Raw genomic sequence first — 26,102 nt, 5'->3', positions numbered from 1 at the left:
TGCGGACCTAATTGCCGCTCTGCTTCCCGGCCAGGCCAGTGTAACCTGCCCCCTGCTCCTCTCCCTTCGGTCTCCAACCCAAAGTGCTCTGCTGCAGACCCCAGGGCTGGGGACGCGGGGGCCCCCAGTACTCAGACTTTCCCACCACAAAATAAAGGTTCAGTTCCGAGCATTTGCACGCGTGCGTGTCATTGTTGGGGGTGGGCGGATTTGGGGACTTCCCGCCAGGGGCGGGGTGTCTTCCTTCTCGAAAGCTGCAAGCCCCAGGCCTGGAGGTGTCTGTTGTCCCTGGGAGCCATGAGCGGGCCCCGGGTTCCCAGCCTCACGCCTTTGGAGCTGCTGCTGCTGCCGCTGCTGCCGCTGCTGCCGCTGCTGCTCGGGACGCGGCCCCAGGGTGAGAGGCTTCGTGAGTGCCAGTTTGGGATCACAGTTTTAGGGCGGCGGGGACCAGGCGACAGCAGGAGGTAGCAGGATGGGGAGGGGCCCGGGAATCGCTCTGCGCTATCCCAGCACGTGCCAGGTCCTGGGCTCCGGTCCCACACCCTCGCAGGACCGGAGAATGGACGCATCCACAGTCTGGCACGTTTAGGCCCCGAGAACTTGATCGCGGCCCTCCCGGCCCTCTGCGCCCCCACAGGCAGCCCTGGTCCACTGCAGTGCTACAGCGTCGGACCCTTTGGAATCCTGAACTGCTCCTGGGAACCTCTGGGCGACCTGGAGACTCCACCTGTGCTGTATCACCAGAGTCAGAAGTAGTGAGTAACCTGGAGTGGTCTGGGGAAACTGAGGCACGGGGAATGGCCACTCGGATTTCAACTGGCTTTGGTTAAGAGGACCCCCGAATCCAGCTACTGAGAATTCCTTCCACACTTTCAAGACCCTCAACCAGGTCCCACTCATTTCCTTACCGCATAAACTCTGGATCAGTCACTTTCCCTCTTTAAGTGTGCTCCCCCCACCAAACCACAGTAACGACGACACGTGCCTCCCACGACTGATTCTGCCCATCAGCGAGGGAGGCACATGGCAAAGGGAAAATGCTTAGGCCTAGGAAGCAGGTTTATATCGCAGACATCAGGCAGATCGCTTGACTTTTTGGAGCAGTTTAGTTCACTCTTTGAACACACCACCAGTCTAAGCTGGCATGGTGGCACACACCTTCAATTCCAGCACTTGGGAGATGGAGGCAGGAAGGTCAGGAGTTCAAAGCCAACCTCAGCTTCATAATCAGTGGCCAGCCTCGGCTACATGAAATCCTGTCTCCAAAAATTAATTAATTAATTCAAAATTGGTGTAGTGTTTGGAATCACAACAATGAAAGCTGGTCCTGGCGGGGTGCAGGGTGCAGGTGTGTGTCTGGAAACTCCATTTGCATTGGGCAGAGGACATCGAAAGGGACTTTGGGAGGAGGGATGGAGGAGGAATGGAGGAGGGGTGGAGGAGGGATGGAGGAGGAATGGAGGAGGGGTGGAGGAGGGATGGAGGAGGGATGGAGGAGGGATGCAGGAGGGATGGAGGAGGGATGGAGGAGGGATGCAGGAGGGATGCAGGAGGGATGGAGGAGGGCGTGTTTTCTGCGAGGGGTATCACTGTGTGAGGCTGTCTCTGACAACACTCCTGCTTCCGTCTCTGGTGTGCTGGGGCAACAGGTGTGGACGGTCACCTGGGCCACTGTTGAGCTCTTTCAGGATGTGCACATATTGTGTACATTTTGTAGAAGAGGAATCGAGAGGTTAAGTCGTCACTTGCCTCAGGCCACACCACTTTGAAATAGAGCAGGGGCTTCAAACACCGGCAGAGCAGACTGAGGGCAGGAAGTCGGTGCAGGGATGCTCGGCCTGTGCCAACGTGTGTCTCTCCCCTGCATGTCTCCTCACAGCCATTCCAATAGAACCCAGGAGGTGAAGGTGCCTTCCAGGCAGAGCTGGGTGACCATTCCCCGGGAACAGTACACCATGGCCGACAAACTCCTCATCTGGGCGACCCAAGATGGCCAACCACTCTGGTCCCCTGTCTTTGTGAACTTGGAAACCCAAAGTAACACAGTGGGAGGGTGAGGCTCAGGGGTGGGAGGGTAGCTGGAGGGCTGAGCTCAGTGCACTCTGGCCTCCTATCTGCAGTGAAGCCAGACACGCCCATCTTCTCTGATGTGGAGATTTCTGAGGACCAACCCCTGGAGGCCACTGTGCTGTGGGAACCACCCCCATGGCCAACTCATAAGGTTCTCCTCTGTCAATTCCAGTACAAAAGATGCCAGGAGGAAGAGTGGACCCAGGTGAGTGTACGGGGCGGCTGGGGCGGGACTTCCTTCCACTCCATCTCCGGTAGGTGGGATAGCACCCCAAGTCCTAGAGAGCACAGGCCCACTTGGCACCTGCCACAGAATCCCCCCAAACTCACATAGATAGCCTCACAAGCAAACTTTTCATTTGTTTCTTGTTTTTGAGAGAGTCTGTCTGTGTAGCCATGCAGCCAGCCAGACCGGCCTTAAAGCCGCGATCCTTCCGCCTCAGCTTCCTGAGCTCTGGGGCAGCAGGCTTCATTGCCACCTCTAGATACTGCCTGGGTATCTTTTCATGAGTGTGGGAGCCAGTGAGACAAGCTTTCACTGTGTGGCCCTGGCTAGCCTGAAACTCACAGAGACTCACCTGCCTCTGCCCTCCCCATTGGGATTGAAGGGTGTACCACCACACCTGGCCTGCATGACTTTCTTGATCAGTTAAAAATTTTATCTCAGGCTGGACAGACAGCTCAGTGATTAAGAGCACTGGCTGCTCTTCCAGAGGTCCTGAGTTCAATTCCCAGCAACTACATGATGACTCCTAGCCATCTGTAATGAGATCTGGTGCCCTCTTCTGGCCTGCAGTCATACATGCAGGCAGAACACTGTATACATAATAAATAAATAAATCATTAAAAAAAGAACATGCATTTACTGTGTTAAAAAAAATTGAGCTACAGAGGAAGACATTTGACATCAACACCTGAACACACACACACACACACACACACACACACACACACACACACACACACACTCCCAGGGCTTACTGTAACTTCTCAGTGTTAGAGGGCTAGCCTGTGCCAGACCCCGGATCATAGCGTTGGAAAAAGAGGAAGTCTCTGCACAGAGGGCTACCCCATCACTTTCCCCATCCTTTTCCCAGCTGGAGCCACAGCTGACGACAGACCTACTGACTCCTGTTGAGATGCAGAACCTGGAACCTGGCACCAGCTACCAGGTGTCCGGCCGCTGCCGCGTGGAGAGCGGATATCCATGGGGCGAGTGGAGCCCGGACCTGTCCTTCCTGACGCCGTTCTTGGGTGAGGATGTCTCCATTTGTCTTGCACTCCTGGGCCTCGGCCCACCGTAGGCCAGGCAGCCGTGTCCGTCTAACTGTCCCCGCTTCTCCTCGTCCTCATCAGCTCCTGAAGATCTGTGGGTATCGGGCACCGTCTGTGAAACATCTGGCAAAGGTGCAGCCTTGCTTCTCTGGAAGGTAAACTGCAAGTCCGAAGGTAGTTAGTTCTCTGCAGGGGTCGGGGAACGCCCAAGCAGTGATGGCTTCCTCTGCTGCCCCCTGGAGGTTACTTCCTGGATTGCAGGGGTCTCTTGCCGTGCTGGGGGAGGCAGAAAGTCTCCACCGACCGTGAACCCGTGAGAGATCTGAGGTGTGGGGTGGAATCCAGTGTCCCCGGGAGGAGACAGCAGATATGAAAGTCTAGAATCAGGACATGATCGCAGTGCATCTTGGCAAGATGTAACACTTGTGCTGTAGATCCGGTGCTTCCATCAAGCAGGTGGCAGAGGACAGTGTCATAGTCCTCCTGATTCCAGGTGACCCACACCTGTGATCCCAGCTACTCAAAAGGCAGAGGCAGGAAGATTGCATGTTCAAGACCAGCCAGAGTGAGTTCAAGGTCAAGGCATCTTAGTCTGAAAAGCAAAAAAAAAAAAAAAATTCAAAAGGGGGCTCGGGGCTGGAGAGAGGCTGAGCAGTTAAGGGCACTGGCTGCTCTTCCAGAAGACCCGGGTTCAACGCCCAGCACCCACATGGCAGCTCAGCACCCTCTGTAGCTCCAGTTCCAGGAGATCTGACACCCTCACATAGACACACACGCAGGCAAAACACCAATGCACGTGACATAAAATAAAACAGTGGGGGGCTCAGTGGCAGACCACTAGGTAGGAATGTGTGAGGTCCCAGGCTCCATACTCAGCAATGAAAAAATACACTATTGAACATCTAATGTCTGCTGGGCATGGCTGACCTCTGCAAAGAATAAAACATATATGACCCTGGAGCCACACAATTGCCATCCATTTAGTTCCACGTGTGTTTATGCATGCATACACGCAGGGATGTAGGGGTGCATGCACTTGAATGCATGTATGTGTACATGCACATTTACATGCAGGTGTGTAAATGTTGCATGCATGTAAAAGCATGTATGTGTGTACATGTGTGTGTACATTTATACTGTCTAACTCACAGAGATCCACCTGCCTCTGTCTCCCAAGTGTGGTGTTGAAGGTGTTAGACATTGCTCCTTGCTGGAGTTTTCTGGAATCACTTAAACTATTACACATTTCCATCCTTGTAAGTTTCCACTGGGGAGGAAGTAACAAAGCCACAAGGGAGGGAGCCGGGGGTGTGCAGCAGGACAGGAGCCTTTCATGAATATTTCAAAGCTCTTAGGTCCTGCTGGGACGCAGTCCAGAAGTACAGCTTCCCCGGGATGTCTGAGGTCATGGATTCTGTGTGCCGCGCTGCATGAGCCAGATGTGACGTGCCGGCAATGAGAGGTAGAAGCAGGAGGCCAGGGGACCAACAGTTCCAGGTCACCCTTGCTGTACACTCAGTTTGAGGGCTCTATTTGTGACGTCCTCTATTTGTGACGTCCTGTTTCAAAGAAAAGAGAGAAACAAGGGGTGGAGGGCCAAGGGAGGCCTGAGAGTCAGAGTTCAGTCTCAGGAACTGTGTAGAAAGCTGGCTGTGGGTGGAGCTGGAGGTATGGCTCAGCCCTGGCTGCTCTTCCAGAGGACCGGGTTCAGTTTCCAGAACCCGCACCTCAGCTCACAACCAACTGTAGCTCCAATTCCAGGGTATCCAACGCTTTCTTCTGGACTCTGAGGGTACACTCACACACATGCAGTCAAAACACCCCTACACACAAAAATATATGAACAAACCTTTTTTTGTTTTTTATTTTGAGACAAGCTTTCTCTGCAGCCCTGGCTGTCCTGAAACTCACTCTGTAGAACAGGCTGGCCTCGAACTCAGAGATCTACCTGCCTCTGCCTCTAGAATGCTGGGATTAAAGGCTTGTGCCACCATGTCTGGCTAATAAATCTTAAACAAACAAACAAACAAACAAACAAAGCCACAATAAGCTGGGTGTTGTGACATACATCCCGGCACTCATCCAGTGAGTGGGACGGAGACAGAAGAGCCCCCTAGCTCCTGGACCAGCACAGTGGCAGAAATGTGAGAGACGCCACTTAAACAAAATGGAAAGAGAAAGCCAACTCCTGAGAAGCTGTCCTCCGACCCACACATGTGCCATGGCAGACACACACACACATAAAATAAAAAGAAGAGAATTTGGTATTTAAGATAAAGGTTTGTGGGCTGGAGAGTCGGCTCAGGAGAGCTTACTGCTCCTGCAGAGACTGTGATCTTGATACTAAGTGCCCACATCAGGCTGCTTTCAACTGCTCATAACTCCAGTTCCAGGGAATCCTCTGGCCCCTTGGGTACTGAAGTCATGTGTACATACCCCAAAACACACACATGCTCATGCACGTGCGCGCACGTGTGTACACACACACACACAATCTTGAAAAAGGGCAATGTATTAGTGCATGTGTGTTTGTATGTGTTTAGGTGTGTATATGAAGAGGCCGAGGACTCTTATCTTTCCTCAGGCTCCGACCACCATGTTTTTTTTTGTTTTTTATTTTTCCTATAGCTTGTCAACCAGGGTAGGCTGGCTGGCCAGTGAGTCCCAGGGATCCACCTGTCTCTGCCTCCCTAGCGCTGAGGTTACAAGCATGCCACCATGTCTGGCTTTTTAAACATGTGTGCTGGGATTGAACTCGGGTCCTTATACTTGCACAGGAAGTCCTTTACCAACTGAGCATCTCTCCAGTCCTAGAGATGAGCATTTTCAAAAAATCCAGTCAGCACACTCAAGTGCCAAGACCAGGGTGGTGTTGTTTTGTTTGTTTTTAGAGTCTTGTCTGATTGCTACCTAAGCTGGCATTAGTGAGAGCAGAACAGAGCAGGGCCATGAGTGCACAGTCAAAGCTATCTCCATGAAAAGTCGGTACCCTGCTTGCTACACATTGACTTTTGTTTCCTAAGACAGGGACACATGTAGCCCAAGCTGGTCTCAAACTGTGGCAACTCCTCCTCCTCTGCCTCCTGAGTCCTGAGATTCTAGATATGAGCCACCACATCAAGCTCCTTAGATTTCAGACCCTCGGGGCGTCTCCTTTCCCTCCCTACCCCTTCACTGTAAACCTCTGTAAACTTCTCCGAGGCTCAGTGTCTACATCCACAAACAGGGTCTCCCATGCTGCCACACCGCCTGACTTAGCAGGTGTCTTGCCATTATAAATAGTGGACACTCAACAAAGTGGAGGGATGCTAACCTCAACTTTTCCTCACCTCAGGACCCAGGACCCTGTGTGCAGGTGACTTACAGAGTCTGGTTTGGGGTTGGAGATGTTACCACGACTCAAGAAGAGGTCCCTTGTTGCAAGTCCCCTGTCCCCGCACTGATGGAGTGGGCTGTGGTGTCCACTGTCAACACCACCAACGGGCCGTTTCTCACCAACCTGTCTTTGGTCTGCTTGGGTAAAACTATGTAAACGTCCTCTGTCCAATTCCTTAGGGGACAAGATAGACTTCCTGAATGAACAGTCAAGATGTCTCCTCCTGCTTCCAGCTCCAGAATCTGCCCCCCATGATGTGGTCGTCAGAAGCATTGATGGGAGCCCAGGGCTACTGGTGACCTGGCGACAAGGGACCAGGGAACCGTGGGTGTATGTGGTGGACTGGGCTCGAGATGGTGACAGCCTGGACAAGCTCAGCTGGATCCATCTCCCCACTGAAAACCTCAGCACTTCGTTACCAGGTTAGGTCCTGGGGCCCCTGGGATCCCATCGCCTGGTACCCGGGGCTGGACACTTACGGAGATTGCTTTAGCTCAGTTTTGGAGCACTCAGAACATGGTGCTGCCTCTATGGGTGGGTTTCTCCATGGTGCCCTGGTGGGAGTCTGTGCCAGAGAGGGATTACCTGCCGACACAGGAAGCCAGATAAGGTTCAGATTGTAGCATTATGGGGGAAAACTCCAGACGCCATTGAAGGCTTCTAGACTGAGGCCTGATATTTGGGCGAGTGTCTCAGGTATGAAGGAAGAAAATGAGGCAGTGGGGGAGAATCGGAAGTGAGATGCTGGAGCTTGTGTGTGCACTGGATGGAAAGAGAGGAGTCCTAGGCCGTGGTGGTCTACATCTGAACTGAGGAGGCTGAGGCAGGAGGATCACTATTTACTAATTTTAGGACAGCCTGGGTGAGGGGGGGGAAAGGGGGAAGGGGGAGAGTGAGGAAGGGGAAGGGAAAGATGGAGGGAGGGAGAGAGGGAGGGAGGAGGGAGGGAGGGGAAGAGGAGACAGGAAGACCAAAGGAACGGAACCAGGAATGAGGGGGCATGTGGAAGGAGGGGAGAAAGAGAGAAGAGCACTGGATAATGATTCTGGAACATTCCTTCTTTGGCCCACTTCGTAGGCACAGCGGTTTAGAGGCAGGCCCTCCTCAGGAGCCTGACTCTCTAGAGAGGAGTGTCCTCAGGGCAGGCCTGTGTCCATGCCTCTCTGTACTGGTAATTTTATTACCCGGCCTTGGGGCATGTGGTCACTGACAGCAGCATTCCTGACCACAAATGCTGGAGAATCAAGGCCCCTCAGGAACAGCCCTGACTTCATTTTAGGTTTTTTGAGACAGAGCTTCTCTGTGTAGCCCTGGCTGTCCTGGATCTTACTCTGTAGACCAGGTTGGCCTTGAACTCACAGAAATCCACCTGCCTCTGCCTCCTGAGTGCTGGGATCAAAGGCGTGTGCCACCACTGCCCTACTTATTTTATTTTTAGTTTTTTTGAGATAATAATAGAATTGCACTTGCCCCTGCCCTCTCCTCCCCCAGACCGTTCCATACACCCCTCCATGCTCTTTCAAATTCATGGCCTCTTTTTCATGAGTTGTTATTGCACGTGTATGTACACATATTTATACACATGTAGTCCTAATACAACTTGCTCGGTCTGTATAGTGTTACCTGTGTGTTCCCAGGGCTGACTGTTTGGTATTGGCTACCCAATTGTTGTGCTCTTCCCTGAGAAAGACTGTCTCCTGCTCTCTGCATGCATTCCTTAGCGGCTGTGTAGGGTTGAGGCCTCCGCGGGGGTGGGGGTGGGGGGTCCCCCGTCTGCTTTGGTGTTGCCCTTGCTCAGCTCACATTTGGGCAGTCATGCTGGTGAGACTTCACCAGTGCAACTTTTTTTGTTGTTGTTGTTTTGTTTTTTGTTTTTCGAGACAGGGTTTCTCTGTGTAGTTTTGGTGCCTGTCCTGGATCTCCCTCTGTAGCCCAGGCTGGCCTCGAACTCACAGAGATCCGCCTGCCTCTGCCTCCCGAGTGCTGGGATTAAAGGTGCGCCACCACCGCCCGGCAGCAGCCGTGCAGCTTTTGACTTCACTAGGAGACACATCTGGCAGCAAACTCCCGACCCTCTGGCTCTTACAGTCCGTCTGCCTCTTACTGGGTGCCTGTGAGCGAAGGCTCAGGAGTGGTTTGTAGGTGTATCCATTTGAGACTGGACTCACAACTCCACGTGTTGTGTGGTTTTATTCTTAAGGGTTTTAAACAATTTAATTGTGTGTCTGTGTGTCTGTGCACTCGGGGGCAGGTACTCCGAAGCCACTGGAGCTGGAGTCATACACATGGTGCCAGAGACCAAATCTGGGCCCTCTGTAAGCACAGGATGCTCTCTTACCTATGGAGCTATCTCTCTCTCTCTCTCTCTTTTTTTTTTTTGAGGCAGGGTTTCTCTGTGTAACCCTAGCTCCCCTGGAACTCACTCTGTTAACCAGATTGGCCTCAAACTTACCTACCTCTGCCTCTCAAGTGCTGGGACTAAAGGTATATACCACCATGCCTGGCTTCTTATCCCCCCCCCCCTTTTTTAAAATAATTTTTTAAATATTTTTTTTCCGGAGCTGAGGACCGAACCCAGGGCTTTGCGCTTGCTCTACCACTGAGCTAAACCCTAACCCCATAAATTTTTTACATTATTATTTATGTGTATGGGTGCTTTGCCTGAATGAAAATATTTTCCAAGTGTGAACAGTACCCATGGAGACCAGAAGAAGGTGCTAGATCCTCCTGACATACATACAGATGGTTGTGGGTGCTGGGAACTGAACCTATGTCCTCTAGAAGAGCAGCCAGTGCTTAAGCCCAGAGCCACCTCTCTGCATACACGCAGCCCTTTAATCCTGTTTTCATTTTTGAAACAGTGTCTCACTGTGCAGCCCTGCCCGGCTGGAACTCCCTGTATAGACCAGGTTGGCTTAGATTAAAGGTGTGTATAGCTACACCCAGATATTGCTTTAGTTTTACCCCACCCCCACCCCAATACTCTCCTGTATCCCAGGCTGGCCTTGAATTCACTAGCCAATGACGCTCCTGAACTTCTGCCCCTCCTGTTTCCGCCCCTCAAGTGATGGGATGACGGGCATGTGGCCCTGCACCAGTGCCTTTAATCCTGGCACTCAGGAGGCAGAGGTAGACAGGTCTCTGTGAGTTCAAGACTGGCCAGGACTATATAGTATGACCCTGTGTGAAAAATGAAGAGTCTGGAGAGACGGCTCAGTGATCGAGAGACATGCCGCTTTTATTGAGGACCTCACTAGGGCTTTGTGCGAGCCAGGCAGGCCCTCTGCCCACTGAGTCACACCCCCAGCCCCGCTCTTTAGTTTTCGGAGGCAGGGTCTCTCTGGCAGTCCAGCCTCAGAGCCCCACAGGTTCAGGTCACTGCACACAGCTGGGACTCGCCTGCCTGTGCTGTTTACAGCTTGCTTTCTCTCCCTTCAGTCTCGGTCCCCCCAGGGGCCCCAGTGACAGCTCCTGTAAGTGAGCTCTGCCCTGGGGAGGGAGAGCCAGCTGTAAATGGTCTCTTCTTCCTGTTCCCTCCAGGGGATTTCGAAGGAGGGGTCCCCTATCGAATTACAGTGACTGCGGTCTTCCCAGAGGGCTTAGCTGCCGCACCCTCAGTTTGGGGATTCTCGGAGGAGTTAGGTAAGAAGTGTCACTTAGGGTGCGGCTGGGTCTCAGGGAACTGCACGAGGTGCTGACACACTGGGTTTCTTCACAGCACCCCTTGCTGGGCCAGCAGTTTGGCGACTCCAGGATGACCCCTCAGGGACACCTGCTGTGGCATGGGGAGAGGTACCAAGACACAAGCTCCGAGGCAAGGTCGCTCACTATACCTTGTGCATGCAGGGCAGAGATCTCCCCACCGTCTGCATGAATGGTGAGCTTCCTGCCTCCTCTTCCTTCCTCTATCCCCAAGATCCGCCTGTCATCTACCCTGTCCCTACCTTCTCCGCACCTGGGAATTCTGTCACCAAGTTCCCAGAGGACAATAACAGTCTTGGCTACTGCTGAAAGGCTTACCAAGACATTAAAGGTGAAGGCTCCAGTGTGTCTTCGCTGACAGTGATGGATACCTGTCATATTTCATTAAGTGAAAAGTATAAAAAGGATCACAGGTTCTGAGATGGCTTTGTTTTTAATAAAAGGGCCCAGCACTGAGCAAAGCCAAGGCTCAAATATGCCAAGAGAAATTTCTCTCAGTGTTAACAGGGCTTGTAGGACTGCTTGTGATTTTTATTTCCTTCTGCTACCCCTGAGATATTTTACTGTAATAACAAATTCCTGGGGCTGGAGAGAGGTTCAACAGTTAAGAGTTCTGACTGCTCTTGCAGAGGTCCTGGGTTCGGTTCCCAGCACCTACACAGCAGCAGTCTCTGTCCTCCAGTCTCAGAGGCCCTGGTGCCCTCTTCAGGTCTCCATGGGTACTGCATGCATGCAGTGCACAGACAGATATTCAGGCTAAACACCCGTACCCATAAGAAAAAAAAATCTAAAAGAACAGATTCCTTTTTAAAAGTATTGTTATTGGCTTGGGGCAGTGCCCCAGCATAGAGCTCCTGTCTAGAATGCCCAGTGAGGGTCTGGAGTGTGGCTCAGCAGTAGACCAAGTGTTCAGCATGTACAAGGCCCGTGGTTTTATCCCCACCATTGAAGAAACAAAACCATTATTCTTTTCTTCCTAACCATAAAAGTTGTCTGAACTTGTTACAAAATCTGCCTCTCAGGCCTGTGAAATGGCTCACCAAATTAATACTCCTGCCATTGAGTCTGATGACCTGAGTTCAATTCCCGGGACACACATGGTTAAAGGAGGGAACCAACTCCCACGTGACCTCCACGTTTATGCCATCACACACAGAGACTGAGTAAATAGTAACTGAGTCACCATGGGGACACTCCAGGGACATCAGCACCCCCTCCTGCTCCCCATTCAGAAGGTGCAGCTTTCTCGAATACTGTGCACACGAGGTTACAGTAGGTTTGGGAAACTTGAATTTTTGTTTGTTGAGACAGGGTCTCTCTTGATCTCAACCCGACCTGGAAATTGCGTTCTGAGAAACTGGAATGACAGGCGCACACTACCGTGCCCTTGACAGTGACAGGCACACACTACCGTGCCCCTGACAGTGACAGGCACACACTGCCGTGCCCTTGACAATTCCCTTCCCTCCTCAGGGCTGGGGTTCAAACTCAGGGCCTTGTGCATGGGGGGCATCACTCAGGCAGCTGACTCCCCAGTGGGAGATTCACAGGCACAGACAACTGACCTAGCATCTAATCAGCCACATGGCTATTAGAGCTGTGCACAAAATGAGGGTCCATTTTAAATGAGGGGTCAGAAAATTGGTTAAGGAAGTGTGACACTGGACAAAATTTACAGACCAGGAGCTATGAGATGGCCCCTACCACGAAGCCCAAGACTCCTATGGTGGAATGGGCGGTGAGAAATGACCCCTGACCTCCCCATGTGTGCCATGGCAATGCTTATGGACAAGCGCCCCAGAAAATAGTGTCACATAAATAAATAAAGAAGACGGAGACAGAGCCACGTGGAAAGTCGCACAGAGGAAGGGGTATGTGCAAAGGCCCCAGGGCATGACTACTGGCCCCCCAACTCCTCTGCTCCTGTCCTTCAGTGAGCTGTAATACCCAGACGGTCACTCTGCCCAGCCTTCACTGGGGTTCCTTCGAGCTGTGGGTGACGGTGTCCACCACTGCAGGGCAGGGCCCACCGGGTCCCAGCCTTTGGCTGCACCTACCAGGTATGAGGTGGGGATGGGGCTGCCTGCCGACTCCGGGCTGGGGGTGTCTTGAAGTCCTAATGTGGGTTTCAGTGGTGGAGAGCCTTCTAATGGAGAGGATGTGTATAGGATAGTACTGAGGATAGAACCCAGGACCACACCCCAAGTCTGCCTCAGGACACTTTGCTTCTTCTAAATGCTGTTGTATTAGCCAGCAGTTTACATCTGGAACAGCGTCTCCCCGACCCTGCCCATGCCTGTCAGCACATCCTATGCCCCTTCTTCATGATGGCTGCCCCTTCAGCCCCGCCCATGTCCAGACCCCTTGTTCAAGATGGCCCTACCTATTCTCCCCACCCACAGATAATGGGGTCATGTGGAAGATTCTGCCTTGGGTCCTGTCCCTGTGGGGCTTGATCCTGATGGGCTGCGGCCTGGGCCTGGCTACCACCAGGTAAGACCGTCGGATATGGGACCCCTACCCTGGTGGGGGTTCAGCAGCTAGGCCCTGGATGGGTGGCCTTGGGGCTCAGGAAGTTCATGTTTGCCACTGGGTCCCTGCTGGCCAGGTGCCCCCGCCAGCGACACAAGTTGATTCCCCAGTGGATCTGGGAGAGGGTTCCTGACCCTGCCAACAGCAATTCCGGCCAGCCTTACATAAAGGTGAGAAAATGCTAACTGGGGGAGCACCACTCTCCAACTGGAGGATGCTGGGGCAGGTGGGAGGGGAGGACTACTGAGTTCCCGGCCTCCGTCTCCCCAGGAGGTGAGCCTGCCCCAGCCACCCAAGGACGGACCCATCCTGGAAGTGGAGGAAATGGAGCTAGAGCCCATCATTGAGTCCCCTCCAGCCTCTGCCCCGCTTCACTCTGGGTATGAGAAACACTTCCTACCCACACCAGAGGAGCTGGGCCTTGGGCCTCCAGCCCCCAGGTTCTAGCCTGTGTTCCTATCTTGGGTTAGACTTTATTTTTAGTTTTTTGAGGCAGGATCTCACTACGTAGCCTTGGCTGGCCTGGAACTCACAGAGATTCACCTGGTTCTGCCTCCCAAGAACGGAAACTAAAGGCGGTGCCGCCATGCCCAACCGACTCTGTTTTCTAGCTTCGGCACCATTGACGTCTTTTTGTTCTGTGGAAGAATTAATATTCTCATTGGCCCAACTCTTTTGTTGTTTTCTTTACTGTGTCAGAGTCTTGGTCTCAAACCTGTGATCCCCCTGCCGCAGCATCCCGGTGCTGGGATCACAGGTGTGTGTCATCTCACGCAGCCACAGCCTTTGATGCTAGGAAGATCGACTTGGGAGCAGCAAACCAGGAGGGGATTCCACGTCAAAGGGCACATTCCAGGGGCTGGGGAGACGGCTGAGCAGTTAGGAGCCCTTGTTTGCACGCAGAAGACCACAGCCCGGTTCCCTGCCCTTGCAGAGGACCCAGGTTCAGTTCCCAGCGCCCACAGGGTAGCTCAGAATCACCTACAACTCATTCTAGGGAACCCAATGCCCTCTTGTGGCCTTAGTGAGCACTGCACACACATGGTTACTCAGACCGAGGCAAAACACTCACATAATATAAAAATAAATAAATAAGCCAGGCAGTGGTGGCGCATGCCTTTAATCCCAGCAATTGGGAGGCAGAAGCAGATGGATCTCTGAGTTCAAGGCTAGCCTGGTCTACAGAGTGAGTTCCAGGACAGCTAGGGCTACACAAAGAAACCCTGCCTTGAAAAACAAAAACAAAAACCAAACCAAACCAAAAAAAAACGACACACAGTCAGACTGCCAGATTGCCTTAACATTTAATTTTCAAGTATAAAGGCTTCATTGCAGAAGGGAGTCAGGGCCACGGGCAGTGGGCAGGGAATCTAAAAGCCCAGGTGTGGATAAACACAGGACCTGCTGGCTCCTGGGTGCCACTGCCAGTCCTGTGGTACCCTGTCTGTGCCTGGGACCTTCTGCTGGATGCCAGGCAGCGAGGTAGCTGTGAGAGGAAAAGGATGCTGGGCGGCCGGTGTCGGCTCACATGACCACACAACACTGGCACGTCTTTTGCTTGGGGCCACCAGCCTCTTTGGCCTCAGCTACCTCAAGCTGCCGGGCAGGTGCATAGGTAGGTGCAGGGTGGTCACCAGGGTTGGTGCTGGACACCTCCTGATGGAGCAGTGGCTGGCCTTCCACAGGCTGCTCCGGGGCTGGGGTCTCTGACAAGAGCGGGGTGGCATCGCCGGGAGGACCCTCACTCTCAGCACAGCGCTGAGGCTCCCTGGCTGTCTCTTCCACTGGTCCTTCTTGCTTCTCCAGGCTCTGCAGTCCTTGCTCCTCTGACGTGGGCTCCTCCTGGACACAAAGAGGGGTCCCTGGCTGGCTGGCGTCCTCCACCCGAAACTCTGCTCCTTCATTGGATTTGCCTTGCTCTCCCGGACTCACCTCCTCCTTGGCGCCTGGGGTCTTCTCTGCCTCTGCTGATGGTTCACCGCCTCCTGGCTCTCCTTCCAATAGTTTCTCGCTTCCTTTAGTTTCTTCATCCAATGAGTTCTCGCCTCCTGGCTCTCCTTCCAATGGTTTCTCGCTTCCTTTAGTTTCTTCATCCAATGAGCTCTCACCTCCTGGCTCTCCTTCCAATAGTTTCTCGCTTGTTTTTGACTCTCTGTCCAATGAGCTTCCGCCGTCCCTCTCCTCCTCTGGTGGCTCCAGTGGACCCTCTGTGTTTTTCTCTGCCACCAGTGGCTTCTCCGTGGTGTCTGGCTCTTCCTCACCTCCTGTTTTCACTTCCAGTGGCTCTTCACCCTCCTTCCCTTTCACGGCCCACTGTTCCTCCTCTGTTGCTCTCTCTGCCCGCAAAGGGCCCTGGCTGCCTTCCCCCGCCTCCTCTTCTGCCTGGCTCTCCTCTCTTCCCTGGGCGGGCTCTGGCACCTCAGGGGCCCCACCCCGCTCTACCCCGAGCTTTTCTGCCGTTGGCCTTTCTTCCATGCCCTCTGATCTCTCCACTTCTCTCCTCTCCACCTCCCAGGACGCTTCACTCCCTCTGGTCTGTGCTCCCATCAAAGCCTCGGGTCCTCCCACACAGCCCGCCCCTGGGGGTGCTTCCAAGCCCTCCATCAAGAGCTCCTCCCAGTCTTCACTGAGGGCTACTCTCTCCACCCAAATGAAGGACCCTTCCTCTCCTCCAGGGTCCCCCTGCCCGGCACCCTCAGGACTGTCTCTAGAAGCACCTTCCTCTTTCCTGGAAATTTCCGCCTCAACCTGCTCCTGGAGCCTTGGGGGACTGATTTGTGCGGCCTCTGCATGACTCCTGCCTGACTCCCCTGTGACATCGGGATCACTGCCTCCCAGCCCCTCCCAGACCACCTCCACCACACCCCTGCCCTCCTTCACCCAAGTGGGGAGCTCAGGGCTGCTGGTGCCCTGCCTAGCCCCGATGGCCTCGAGGACCACCTCTTCCACCTTAGCCTCCAGCTCCACGCCCGTGGGGTCTGTGGCACTGTTCTCAGTGGCCCGAAGCCCATCCCAATCCACCTCTACCACCTCATCTCCTTTGGCCTTAGTGACACTCGCCGCCCCTCGGCTCAGCTGCTCTGGGAGGGGGCTATGCTCCGGGCAGGGGCCGTTGGCTTCTGAAGAGGCCCCTGTGGCCTCAGGGGATGGCCTCAAGGCTGGCAGAACCTCAGTGAGCTCCTCCCTGGGATCAGAGGAGGACTCAGGGGACATGCCCACCGGACCAGCTGGCAGGGAAGTTCTCTTGTCCACATCAGTGAGGCCTGGGGGAACCAAAGGAGGGAAGGGCAGGGAGGTCAGGACGATGCGGGACGAAGAGGACCCTCACCCCAGATTCTTTTGGGTCAAGTGAACTGTACCCCAGACCTTGGGATTCCAATACTTGCCTGCAGGACCTGCCTCCATGGTGGGCTGAGAGAGAGGACGAGGCCCCTGCAAATGGAATAGAGACAAGGTCAAACGGGCCCTGGTTTCTGCCACCCAGGCATGTTTGTACTCTACCTGCTTAACCAATACTATGTTAACGCTTCCTTGGCCAGCTTCTGAGGTCGTCCTAGACAAAGGATTTGGGGAGAGGGAGGAAGTGCTGGTATAGAATCAGGGCCTTGGCGCACACAAGGTCAGTGTAGTACAGCTGAGCCATATCCCCAGCCTGAAGAGACCTGATGCAATCAGACGGGAAGAGGGAAGTGATAAACAGAACAACCAATAAATACACAGTGTTTGCACATTGGAAGGGGAGAGAAAGAAGCAGCGATGGGAAGAAGCCGGGAGAGGTGGGGGGGGGGTGTGTGTGGGAGGTGTGGGGGGTTCCAGTGTTTCGTGTAGAGACAAGCCTGGGCGTGGCTTCTGGAGGTGTGCGGGGTGGGGTATGCTCTGTCCAGAGTGCTGAGTTGGAGACCGTTGTTCCAGGATAAGGAACAGGAACAGCACTGCCCGTGATCTAGACACGGAAAAAGGGAATAGGAAAGAGACAGTGTGACAGCATGGAGTGACGGGGAGAGATGAAGAAAGGCCGGGGGCAGCTGCACACATCTGCACTCACACAAACTCCCTTTGTGGTCAAGGCATGGAGGTGGACGCCTGTAATCCTGCCACTGGCAAAGCTGAAGCAGGAAGACAGTGAGTTCTAAATTATAATTTCACTGGCCCCTCCTAAAGGCACTTCTGAGTTGGTGTTCCCGTTTTAGGGATAAAGAAACTAAGGTCTAGACAAGAAAAACCAACCTGCACCAGAACACAGCAAAGTAACACTGGGTTTGACTGCACACCAAGGCAGAGGCTGCCTCTGAGAGAGCACACCTCTGCGGAGTCCCGGTCTAACGCTGCTGACCACACCCCCCTCTCCACCCCTCCCAGCCCCTGCTCACCTCTCTGCGCCAGGAGGGCCTGCCAGCAGGTCTGTGTTGGGCACCTGTGGACGCACTTTGCAACAGCTGCAGCTGTGACTGGAGTCTGAGGGAGAGAGGGGGCTGCTGGAAGCGGGCCGGACTAAACCTGCTCCATTTCTGGGGGCTGTCAAAGGCTGGGGCATGGCTCAAAAGCAGGCATTCCCGACTCACGAAAACAAGCTGTCTTCCAGGTTACGAATTCGAGCCTGGGCCTGTCCCTCAGGCGACTGTGGGTCCTTGGAGGCCAGGTCCTCCGGCCGCTCTGGCCCTTCAGCCGCGCCATCCATGAGCCAACGTTCTCGAAGAGATTTCCTCTGGACATGGGAAGAGAGTCCGGAGCTAGCCACGGGAAGCCTGCCTCCCCACCCATTGCTTGCAAACGCCCAGAGGGCACATCCATCAGGCTGGGAGACATGCCCATATCTGGTCCCCCAACACCATGCAAGCAAGCATCCTTCCCAAGCAGAGGCGTACAACCATCATCCTTCCAGCCTGCTCAGTCCACTGGTCCTGCCAAGCCAGAAAGACCTCCCAATGCGCCCCTCTCCACGCCAGCGTTGGCCTAAGTCTCCTCCATCACCGCCAAACCGGGAGAAGCCCTCCACCTTCCCCACACTCTTCCAGAGTGGGGCGGCTGTCTCCATGGCTACCTTTCGCCCGCCTCCTCTCCATCTCCCCCTCCCCAAATTGGACAGAGGTTCCTATTGTCTCTCAGCCGGCCTCACAAAGATAACCCCACTTCACCGCCGGGGCTGGACGGGAGTCGCCAACCTTGAGCCGCTCCACGCGGAGTTTCTCCTCCTCCAGCTCGCGACGCGCAGCGCCGATCTCCTCCTGCAGCCGCCGCTTCTCCTGCGCACACACGACCCAGAGCTGCGGGCGGGCCCGGTGCCGCCCTTCGCCCGCCTCCTCGGGGCTCCCGGGACTCCCGGGGCGTCCTCCCGCGGGCGGGGGCCGCAGAGCGCTGACTCAGCAGCGGGAGGGGCGGGGCGGGGCGGGGCGGGACCGGGCGGCCGCGCCCTGATGCTGCGGAGGCCGGGCGCACGCCCAATGGTGGTCCAAAGATGGGGGCGGGGCGGGGCTTAGGAATGGGGACTAGGGTTTCGGGCTCTGGGATGGGGAGGATGGCCAGACGAGGGGCACACCTTTGTAGCCCCAAGACTCAGGAGGCAGGAGTAGGATGGTCTCCCTGAGTTCCATGCCCGCCTGGACTACAAAGGGAGCAGTAACTTGGAGGCTACTTTGGGCCACAGAGACCCTGCGACAATAAATTCTTTAAAAGGAGGGTGAAAGGGTTCAAAGACATGTGGGTCTAGATGTAGGGAACGTGCTAGTGAGATGGAGGTCAAAATGGGGGTGCAGGGGTAGACATCCAGAGAGACTCAGGCGTAGATAGAGGTGGGAGCAGAGAGAGGGTACAAAGATGGAAATGCGGGGTGCATGTTGTGTTCAGAGACATGAACGACAGCCGGCGGTGGTGGCGCACGCCTTTAATCCCAGCACTCGGAAGGCAGAGCCAGGCGGATCTTTGTGAGTTCGAGGCCAGCCTGGGCTACCAAAGTGAGTTCCAGGAAAGGCGCAAAGCTACACAGAGAAACCCTGTCTCGAAAAAACAAAAAACAAAACAAAAAACAAAAAAACAGAGACATGAACGAGGTTAGTGCAAAGCACCCATGGGCCACTTAAAGTTGGGGTGCTGAGGAGTCGGGTCCAGAAAAATGGGGGTGGATGAGGTGGGGAAGTCAGTAAGGTGGAATACAAAAGGAAGGATTAGAAAAATGGAGGGTACACAGGTGACCAGAGACTTGGGGTACAGAGGGGCTCCAGGGTTGAGGTGCAGAAGTGGGCTACAGAGAGTTGGGGTGCTAAGAGGTAGAAGTCTGAGATGAAGTACAGAAAGATGGAGTGCCGAGTGGAAGCCAGAAAAATGGAGCAGAGACACAATTTAGAGGTCAGGGTTCAGGGATGAGATAGAGAAACAGGTTTTAGAAAGGGTTCTGAAATGTGGGGTGCAGAAATATGGAGTGCAGAGTTGGCTTGGAGACTAGAGGTGCACAGTGGTGGTCAGAAATACGGAGTGCAAAAATGAGTGCAGAGAACCGAGGTCCAGAAACAGGCTAGTGAGGAAGGGGCGCACGGAGCGCTGTCAGTCAGAGCTGAGGTAGGAGGCACACGGGTGGATTAGCGTCACGGAGTGAGAGCACTGAAGGGACAGCGCGCAGAGGGTGGGGTTCCCTAAGGAGGGACTCCAAAGGTGGGGTGCCATATATGGAGACCTAAGAGGCGAGGCGTGTGAGTGGCTCCGGAGGAGGTGTTTCTGGGCGTCCCAAATGACACCCTCCATTCAACCAGTGACAGGGACCAGGCACAGGAGCTGCCTGAGGCGTGTCCTGGACAGGACGGGAACGTGCAGCTCAATTCTTCACAGATCCAGACTCGCTCCCTTTGGGGTAAACATGCCCTACTCTGATGGAGCAGGGCAAGAGGAAGCCTGAACAACTCCTGGGATTCTCAGGGTTCTGGGAGTGGGGCACTTACAGCGATGACCTCCAGTCGCTGCCGATAGAGGGCGCTCTCCGCCATGACCCTGCGGGGGGAATGGGGAGCTGAGGGGCGTTTCCTAGGGACCCCGGCCCTCAGCAGGCGAGCTCCTAAAGGTCCTTTCCTAATTAAGAACCCTGGGCTGCCAAGAGAGAGCCCAGTGCCTCTGTTTCCCCCTCTCCACCAGGGAAGAGCCTGGGAAATGACGAGTGTGGGAATGGGAGGCCACAACCATCAAGCTCAAGGAGAGTTTCACAGCATCTTTCTCAGTCTCAGCTGTGAAACGGGCAGAGACAGCATGACCCCAATCGTGCAAGAGAGCAATCTAAGCAATTTCCACACTTCATACAATTTATACTCAGCTGTAATAACTATTACAGGCTCCCACAGACTCTCAAGTTCTGCCGGCCTCCAAATATGCTGTGTGTCTCTTGCTAGTCCCACGCCTTCTCTGAACCTTAGCTCCCACCCTTAAGCACCAGGGGGTGCGGTATGAGGGAATGTGGGGGAGAGAAGTGACCATTAAACCATTACCATGGTAACTCCCAGGCTGTCTCCTTTCCACTTGTCTACCCCCTTCCTGCTGGGGGCAAGGGTCACTGGGCCATCCTGCCTAGCTGTGGACTTTGAGCTTCAAGGAGGGGGATTTGAGGTTTACGGTTTAACCTGATTTTTCCCCACTCTTGTTCTAACTGGAATGTGTCAGCATCCTGCTCCCCACCCCCAGGGGGCCCCTGGATCTTCATTTAGGGGACAGGCATTGTCAAAATAACATGGTCACTGAGCATCACAGGTGTGGGGCTGTGTTAGCCCCACTTCAGCCGAGGGGCAGAGACGGGATCTCCCAGCCTGCCTTCCTCCAGGCCAGACAGGGTGGGCACAAAGATCTTAGTGTTTATTAATTTAAATCCTAGCACATGGGGGAGAGAATCCCAGCGCCACTGTCCACATTCCAGCCAAGTCCGCTCAGATCCTCCCGCCACACCCTGAAGACATAACAGTGCTATTTATAGTGTCCTAAGTGCCCTGCAGGGCTTCCGCTGAACCACAGCCACCTCGCTCAGGCTCCACCCCCACCCCGGCTGGCTGCAGTCCACTCTCCCAGCTGACATTCCAGCTAAGAACAGACCGGGCCAACGTAGCCACAGCCACGTGCCCATCGGGCTTTGAAAAGCCCTGTCTGTAGAAACACTCTCTCTTCCCCGAGATCCCGTGTGGCAAACAGTGCGACAGTCCCATTTACCAAAGGGGAAACTGAGCCTCTCAGGGTAGCAAAAGGACTTGTCCAAGGCTGGCGACAATGGCCAGTGAGCTGATGCTCAGAACCAGCTTAAACCTGTGCTCTCAGCCCTGCTGCAGCAGGATAGCCTGGTGTATGCTGCAGCAGGGTAGCCTGGTGTATGCTGCAGCAGGATAGCCTGGTGTATGCTGCAGCAGGAACAAAAGCCTGTCTCAAGGTGAGTCAAAGACCACACAAGGTTGTCCTCTGTCCACACACGTGCAAACATGCACACATACCCTTACTCTCACAACCTTGTACACACACACACACACACACACTCTTACACACACACTCACATAGTCAAACATGCACACAAACATGCACACATACACATACTCTCACACTCTTGCACACACTCATATGCACACACATTCTTACACACATATACTCACACAAGATGCACTCACACAATGCACCCACACACACTCACAGCACAAGACTTGTCCAAAGTCGGAAGGCAAATGTGAAGCAATTCTCCCTTGGTGCTGGCAACACACAGTTTGGGGTTCAGGGCCTCCAGAGACCCACCTAGAGGTGAGGACTTCCACCGGGGCAGGGGCTGAAGGTCGCCTGTCAGGTGTCCCTGGGGGAGGGCTGAAGTCCCCTCGCAGTCCCCCTCCTAAGATGCTATCTCCCTAACTCTTCCTTGGGGGGGGGATCGGGTTCCCGTTGCTAAGCAACCAGGTTTGTACTTGGTAAATAATGCAATGGAGGGCACAGGAGAGTGAAGGACAGAATTGGGGTCCCAGGTGGAGGGAAGCCTCTTTCTGGAAGTTTCTATAACCCCTGGGAGCCCCGCTCGCTGCTAGGGATGGACCAGACGCACACGAGGCAAGAGCTGGCGACTGAACCAAGCTTCTCTCATTTGAAAAGCCCTCAGCTAAGGCGAGCTCCCGAACCTTCCTCCACAGTGCTCATCGCCAGCTCCGGGGTCGCGCCTCAGCCACAACCTGCTTAGTCCCAAAAAGGCGCAGAGAGGTGGCCACTGCCTGGCTGCGACTTTGCCAGTCTTTGGAAGCTGGAGCGCTCGCTTCCTCCCTTCCTGGACTCCAGCATTCTCGCTCATTCTGCAAACTTGGGCGTTCGGCGGCACATTCGTGTACCCCGACATTCTCTGGCCCCTAACTTTGCAGCAGGCCCAGCTCTCTGGGGAAGTGGTTCTCAAGGAGCCCGGGCTTGGCCACTCCACGTTCTCCCCAGGCTCCCTTAGGAGAGGCCAGCTGGGGCTCCCAGGGTAGGCCGGCGCCCACCCCCCAGCCTTTCCACTCTGCCCATCCGTCCCCACCCCAGACACTTACATGGGTGTGGCTGTGGCCGGGGACAGTACCGGGGTCTGCAGGGCCATCTCTGCCCAGTAGCCCTCGCGCGCGGTGTGAGCCGAAGCTCGCAGTCTGGGCCCTGGCTGGTGGGAGGGGGCTGCGGGGCGGAGCGGGAGAGCAGGTCCGGCTGGTTTGGGCGGGAGGCGCGGCCCGGCTGGGGCTGGGGCAGTGTAGGGAGCCCTATCAACTTCTCAGGATGAATTATTTACCAGCCTCCGGCCTCCGCGCTGCACTCGGCTGCTTCCCAGTTCACACGCGCGCAGCCACGCCGGTGCTCCAGCAGGTGGGGGAGAGCGGCCAAGCACTGACCCGCGGCCGCCCGGGGACCCACGCCTGCGATGGGCACTCAGACATGAACGTTTTAGTAAAAACCCAGGGTCACTGCCTCCCTTCTAGGACCTTGGAGCAGGCGGGAGGGAGAGCTCTCTGACTCAGCTTCTGGAGACCATAGCAACCAAGAAGCCCGGGATGAGGGTCATGGTGGACAACTGGCATCAGGTTTCAAGGCCTCAGTTTGCCTCGCTGTGAAAAGGGAGAATAAATTCAAAAGGCCTGCAGATCAGAAGACCTCGTTGTATTTATACAACGTTTAGAGGTGAGGGTAGAAATGAGAAAGGACAGGGAGATGACCTCCAACTCACTCCTGAGGACGCCTTCCCTTTGAACTCTTGGGTGCTGCAATGTCAGACCAACACACTCAGACCAAGTTTGCTCCTCACCTTGTGAGAGTGGCCCTGGTCTCTTTCCCCTAGGCGTTTCAGAGGAACTCTGAGCAAAGACCCTCTCCGCCAGGCTGAGTGGTATGCTCACCCACATCCAAGCCTTTCCAGTCCTGACCGCTTCAGGGCTCCATGCGCACCCTTGGCATGTAAAATGGAGATCTTCTGCGTACACATGCTCCACAATGCTGGCTAGGGGCTGTCCACAAGGGCTGGGATCTCCTGTGTCCCACCGTCTATGGTTTGATTGAACTCAGCCAGGCAGGTGGCCTGACTTGGGATCCCACTACTAGGGAGGCTGAGTTAGGAGAATGGCAAGGTCAAGCCTTACCTGGGTTACAGAATGGCTTAAAAACCAGCCTGGCAAATGGATGGAACTAGAAAATATCATCCTGAGTGAGGTAACCCAGACTCAGAAAGACAAACATGGTATGTACTCACTCATAAGTGGATACTAGGTATAAATCAAAGAACAATCAGACTGCAACCCACAGAACCAGGGAGGCTACATAGCAGGGGGGACCCTAGAATGACTGTGGCTTATAATGAGTTTTGGTTTTACTCAATTACTGGGCAAGCTTCAGTGAAACATTTCACTATTAGGATAAGAATTTGTACTCTATCAAGCTGATGAAAGAAAATGCTGGCCGTACTTTCAGGAGGGGAGGCTAAAATCTTTTTAGATTATGGATTAGCCTATAGAAAAATGTCTGCCGTAAATCAAATAGTGAAGGGGAAGATGAATAGGAATCTCACTTCCACAACTTAAGTAAAACATAGCTCTCTGAACAGATGAAGACAGGTTTCTTCTGTATCCCAGAATCTAATCAATATTTATATGTATAATTCAGCTGTCATTTGGCTTAAAAGGGCTTATTGGAAAACGTTATCATTTATACTATTTTCTACAGAGAAAATATTTTACTGTTTAAAATAACCCTGGAATTTTAAGTTATAGCCAGTTTTTATGTTCAGGTTATCTGTGTATTATTTCTCCTGCAGTTGTATATAAAATTGTTTTTACAATAAAAAAAAAGGACAAATACTATAGAATTGTATTGCATGAAATATATAGAATATACAAATTCATAGAGACAAAAGATTAAATGTTATCTCAAGACAGAGAAGAAAGGAATATAGAGCAATGGTTTACTAAATACAGAATCTCTGTTTTGTGTGATGGAAAAATCCCACAAATGGACAGTAGTATCAGGACATAATATCATGAATGTAATAAATCAATACAATTAATGTAATTAATGAATATCATAAATATAATTATTGAATGAATACTGCAAGTGTAATCAATGAATACCACAAATGTAATTAATATCATGAGTGTAATTAATGAATATAATAACAGCCTGGGCATGGATGACACACACCTTTAATCCCAGCACTCTGGGCAGAGGTAGATGGATATCTGTGAGTTCGAGGCCAGCCTGGTCTACCGAGTGAGTTCCAAGACAGCCAGGGCTACACAGAGAAACAAAAACAAAACAAAACCCAAAAAATCCAGCCTGGGCAACTTAGTAAGATACTGTCTAAAAATAAAGCGTGGTGGGGGATGGGCGGGTGCTCAACATGTAGTTTCCTGGTGAACTTTTTTTTTCCAAGTTTCCTGCTTGTCTGACATACGTGAGGCCCTAGATTCAATTCCTAGTACAGGAAGGGAAAAAAGTTAAATTTGAGTTTCTAGCTCATTCTGAAAATATATTTCCATGATGGGAAGAGAGAACATGTATGTGTGTATATATGAACACACATTTGTGTGTGCTGGAGTGGATGGAACCTAGGGTCGTATACATGGTGGGCAAACCCTCTACATGGAGTCACGCCCCAGCCCTTGTTTTATGTGTCTATTCTTCTGCATGTGGAGGCGGATGTGAGTGTCAGGTGTGTTCTACCCATCTCCATCTCACTTTCTGAGACAGGGCCTCTCACTGAACCAGAGGGTCACCACGTGGCTAACTAACTGGCCAGTAAGGCTCAGGAACACACCTATCTCTGTCTCCACAGTGCTGGGATTGAGACATGAGCTCCCACACAGGCTCCGCACACTCAGGCTTCCATGCACACACAGGCTCCCCCAAACTGGCTCCCCCACACTCAGGCTCTGCACACACAGGCTCCCCCACACTGGCTCGAGCACACAGGTTCCCTCATAGGCTTTTTTATGTGGGTGGTGGAGACACAAACCCAGGTCCTCACGCTTGCACAGAAGGAACTTTGGACTGAGTTATCTTTCCAGATGCCTTGAATGTTTTTTTGTTTTGTTTTGTTTTTTAACATTTTCCATTTGTGGTATTTAGCACACTCATAATAGCGGACAGCTCTCACTCTATCTAGTCCAAGAACATCTCCAGGCAGGCGGTGGTGGCACACACACTTGGGAGGCAGGGGCAGCCAGATCTCTGAGTTCAAGACCAGCCTGATCCACACAGCTAGTTCCAGGACAGCCAGGGCTACGCAAGGAAACCCTGTCTCAAAAGCAAAAACAAAAACAAAAACCATCTCCATCACCCCAGAAGGGAGTCCTGTCCCTGTAGCAGTCACCCCAATCCCTGTGCAGCTCCCACCCCCACCCCTCACTGAAAACACCCTCCTGCACCTGTCTGTGGGGTTTGCCTGTTCTGTTCTACACACCACACACACACACACTGACACACACACTGACACACACCACACACGCACGCGCACACATGCACACACACACCACACACACACATACACACACACCACACACACACATACACACACACACCACACACACACATACACACACACCACACACACACATACACTCACACACACACACACACACACCACACACACACTGACACACACGCACACACACCACACACACACACACACACCACACACACACTGACACAC

The 26,102-nt window shown here is 53.5% G+C and overlaps 2 protein-coding genes across 4 annotated transcripts; one reads left to right on the top strand and one right to left on the bottom strand.

The window, feature by feature from the left end:
- Positions 1–236: 236 nt before the first annotated feature.
- Il27ra (interleukin 27 receptor subunit alpha) lies at positions 237–13,550 on the top strand. 2 transcript variants are annotated; one of them, XM_042277447.2, is made up of 14 exons: positions 237–394; positions 638–755; positions 1,880–2,037; positions 2,121–2,275; positions 3,168–3,324; positions 3,427–3,500; positions 6,680–6,863; positions 6,955–7,143; positions 10,262–10,363; positions 10,440–10,598; positions 12,358–12,483; positions 12,826–12,916; positions 13,032–13,125; positions 13,226–13,550. In XM_042277447.2, exons 1-14 carry the CDS (start codon positions 298–300, stop codon positions 13,400–13,402), a joined length of 1,881 nt encoding a protein of 626 aa, XP_042133381.2. In that variant the 5' UTR covers positions 237–297; the 3' UTR covers positions 13,403–13,550. The 2 variants fall into 2 exon arrangements, with proteins under 2 accessions (XP_042133381.2, XP_076427969.1); XM_076571854.1 differs by lacking the exon at positions 12,358–12,483.
- Positions 13,551–14,241: 691 nt separating this feature from the next.
- Palm3 (paralemmin 3) lies at positions 14,242–22,745 on the bottom strand. 2 transcript variants are annotated; one of them, XM_015986605.3, is made up of 8 exons: positions 22,468–22,745; positions 19,885–19,933; positions 18,118–18,198; positions 17,518–17,660; positions 17,326–17,410; positions 16,342–16,387; positions 14,888–16,218; positions 14,242–14,797 (listed from the first exon to the last, which is right to left on the bottom strand). In XM_015986605.3, exons 1-8 carry the CDS (start codon positions 22,512–22,514, stop codon positions 14,480–14,482), a joined length of 2,100 nt encoding a protein of 699 aa, XP_015842091.3. In that variant the 5' UTR covers positions 22,515–22,745; the 3' UTR covers positions 14,242–14,479. The 2 variants fall into 2 exon arrangements, with proteins under 2 accessions (XP_015842091.3, XP_006993142.3); XM_006993080.4 differs by having other exon boundaries at positions 14,242–16,218.
- Between the last annotated feature and the right edge of the window lie 3,357 nt (positions 22,746–26,102).

The sequence above is a fragment of the Peromyscus maniculatus genome, chromosome 5, assembly GCF_049852395.1.
Source record: "Peromyscus maniculatus bairdii isolate BWxNUB_F1_BW_parent chromosome 5, HU_Pman_BW_mat_3.1, whole genome shotgun sequence".
In the NCBI taxonomy this organism is placed as follows: domain Eukaryota; kingdom Metazoa; phylum Chordata; class Mammalia; order Rodentia; family Cricetidae; genus Peromyscus; species Peromyscus maniculatus.
The sequence above is the reverse complement of the archived record's forward strand: the minus strand, read 5'-3'. Positions and strand labels throughout refer to the sequence as shown.

What these genes read in the sequence shown, in the direction of transcription:
- Palm3 (XM_006993080.4), bottom strand. Translation starts at nt 22,514, where the DNA reads ATGGCCCTGCAGACCCCGGTACTGTCCCCGGCCACAGCCACACCCAT. An exon ending in AGCGACTGGAGGTCATCGCT is followed by an intron (nt 18,199 to 19,884) that starts GTAAGTGCCCCA and finishes GTGTGTGCGCAG; the next exon opens with GAGAAGCGGCGGCTGCAGGA. An exon ending in CATGGAGGCAGGTCCTGCAG is followed by an intron (nt 16,219 to 16,341) that starts GCAAGTATTGGA and finishes TGGTTCCCCCAG; the next exon opens with GCCTCACTGATGTGGACAAG.
- Il27ra (XM_042277447.2), top strand. Translation starts at nt 298, where the DNA reads ATGAGCGGGCCCCGGGTTCCCAGCCTCACGCCTTTGGAGCTGCTGCTG. An exon ending in AGGAGGAAGAGTGGACCCAG is followed by an intron (nt 2,276 to 3,167) that starts GTGAGTGTACGG and finishes TCCTTTTCCCAG; the next exon opens with CTGGAGCCACAGCTGACGAC. An exon ending in CTTCCTGACGCCGTTCTTGG is followed by an intron (nt 3,325 to 3,426) that starts GTGAGGATGTCT and finishes CGTCCTCATCAG; the next exon opens with CTCCTGAAGATCTGTGGGTA.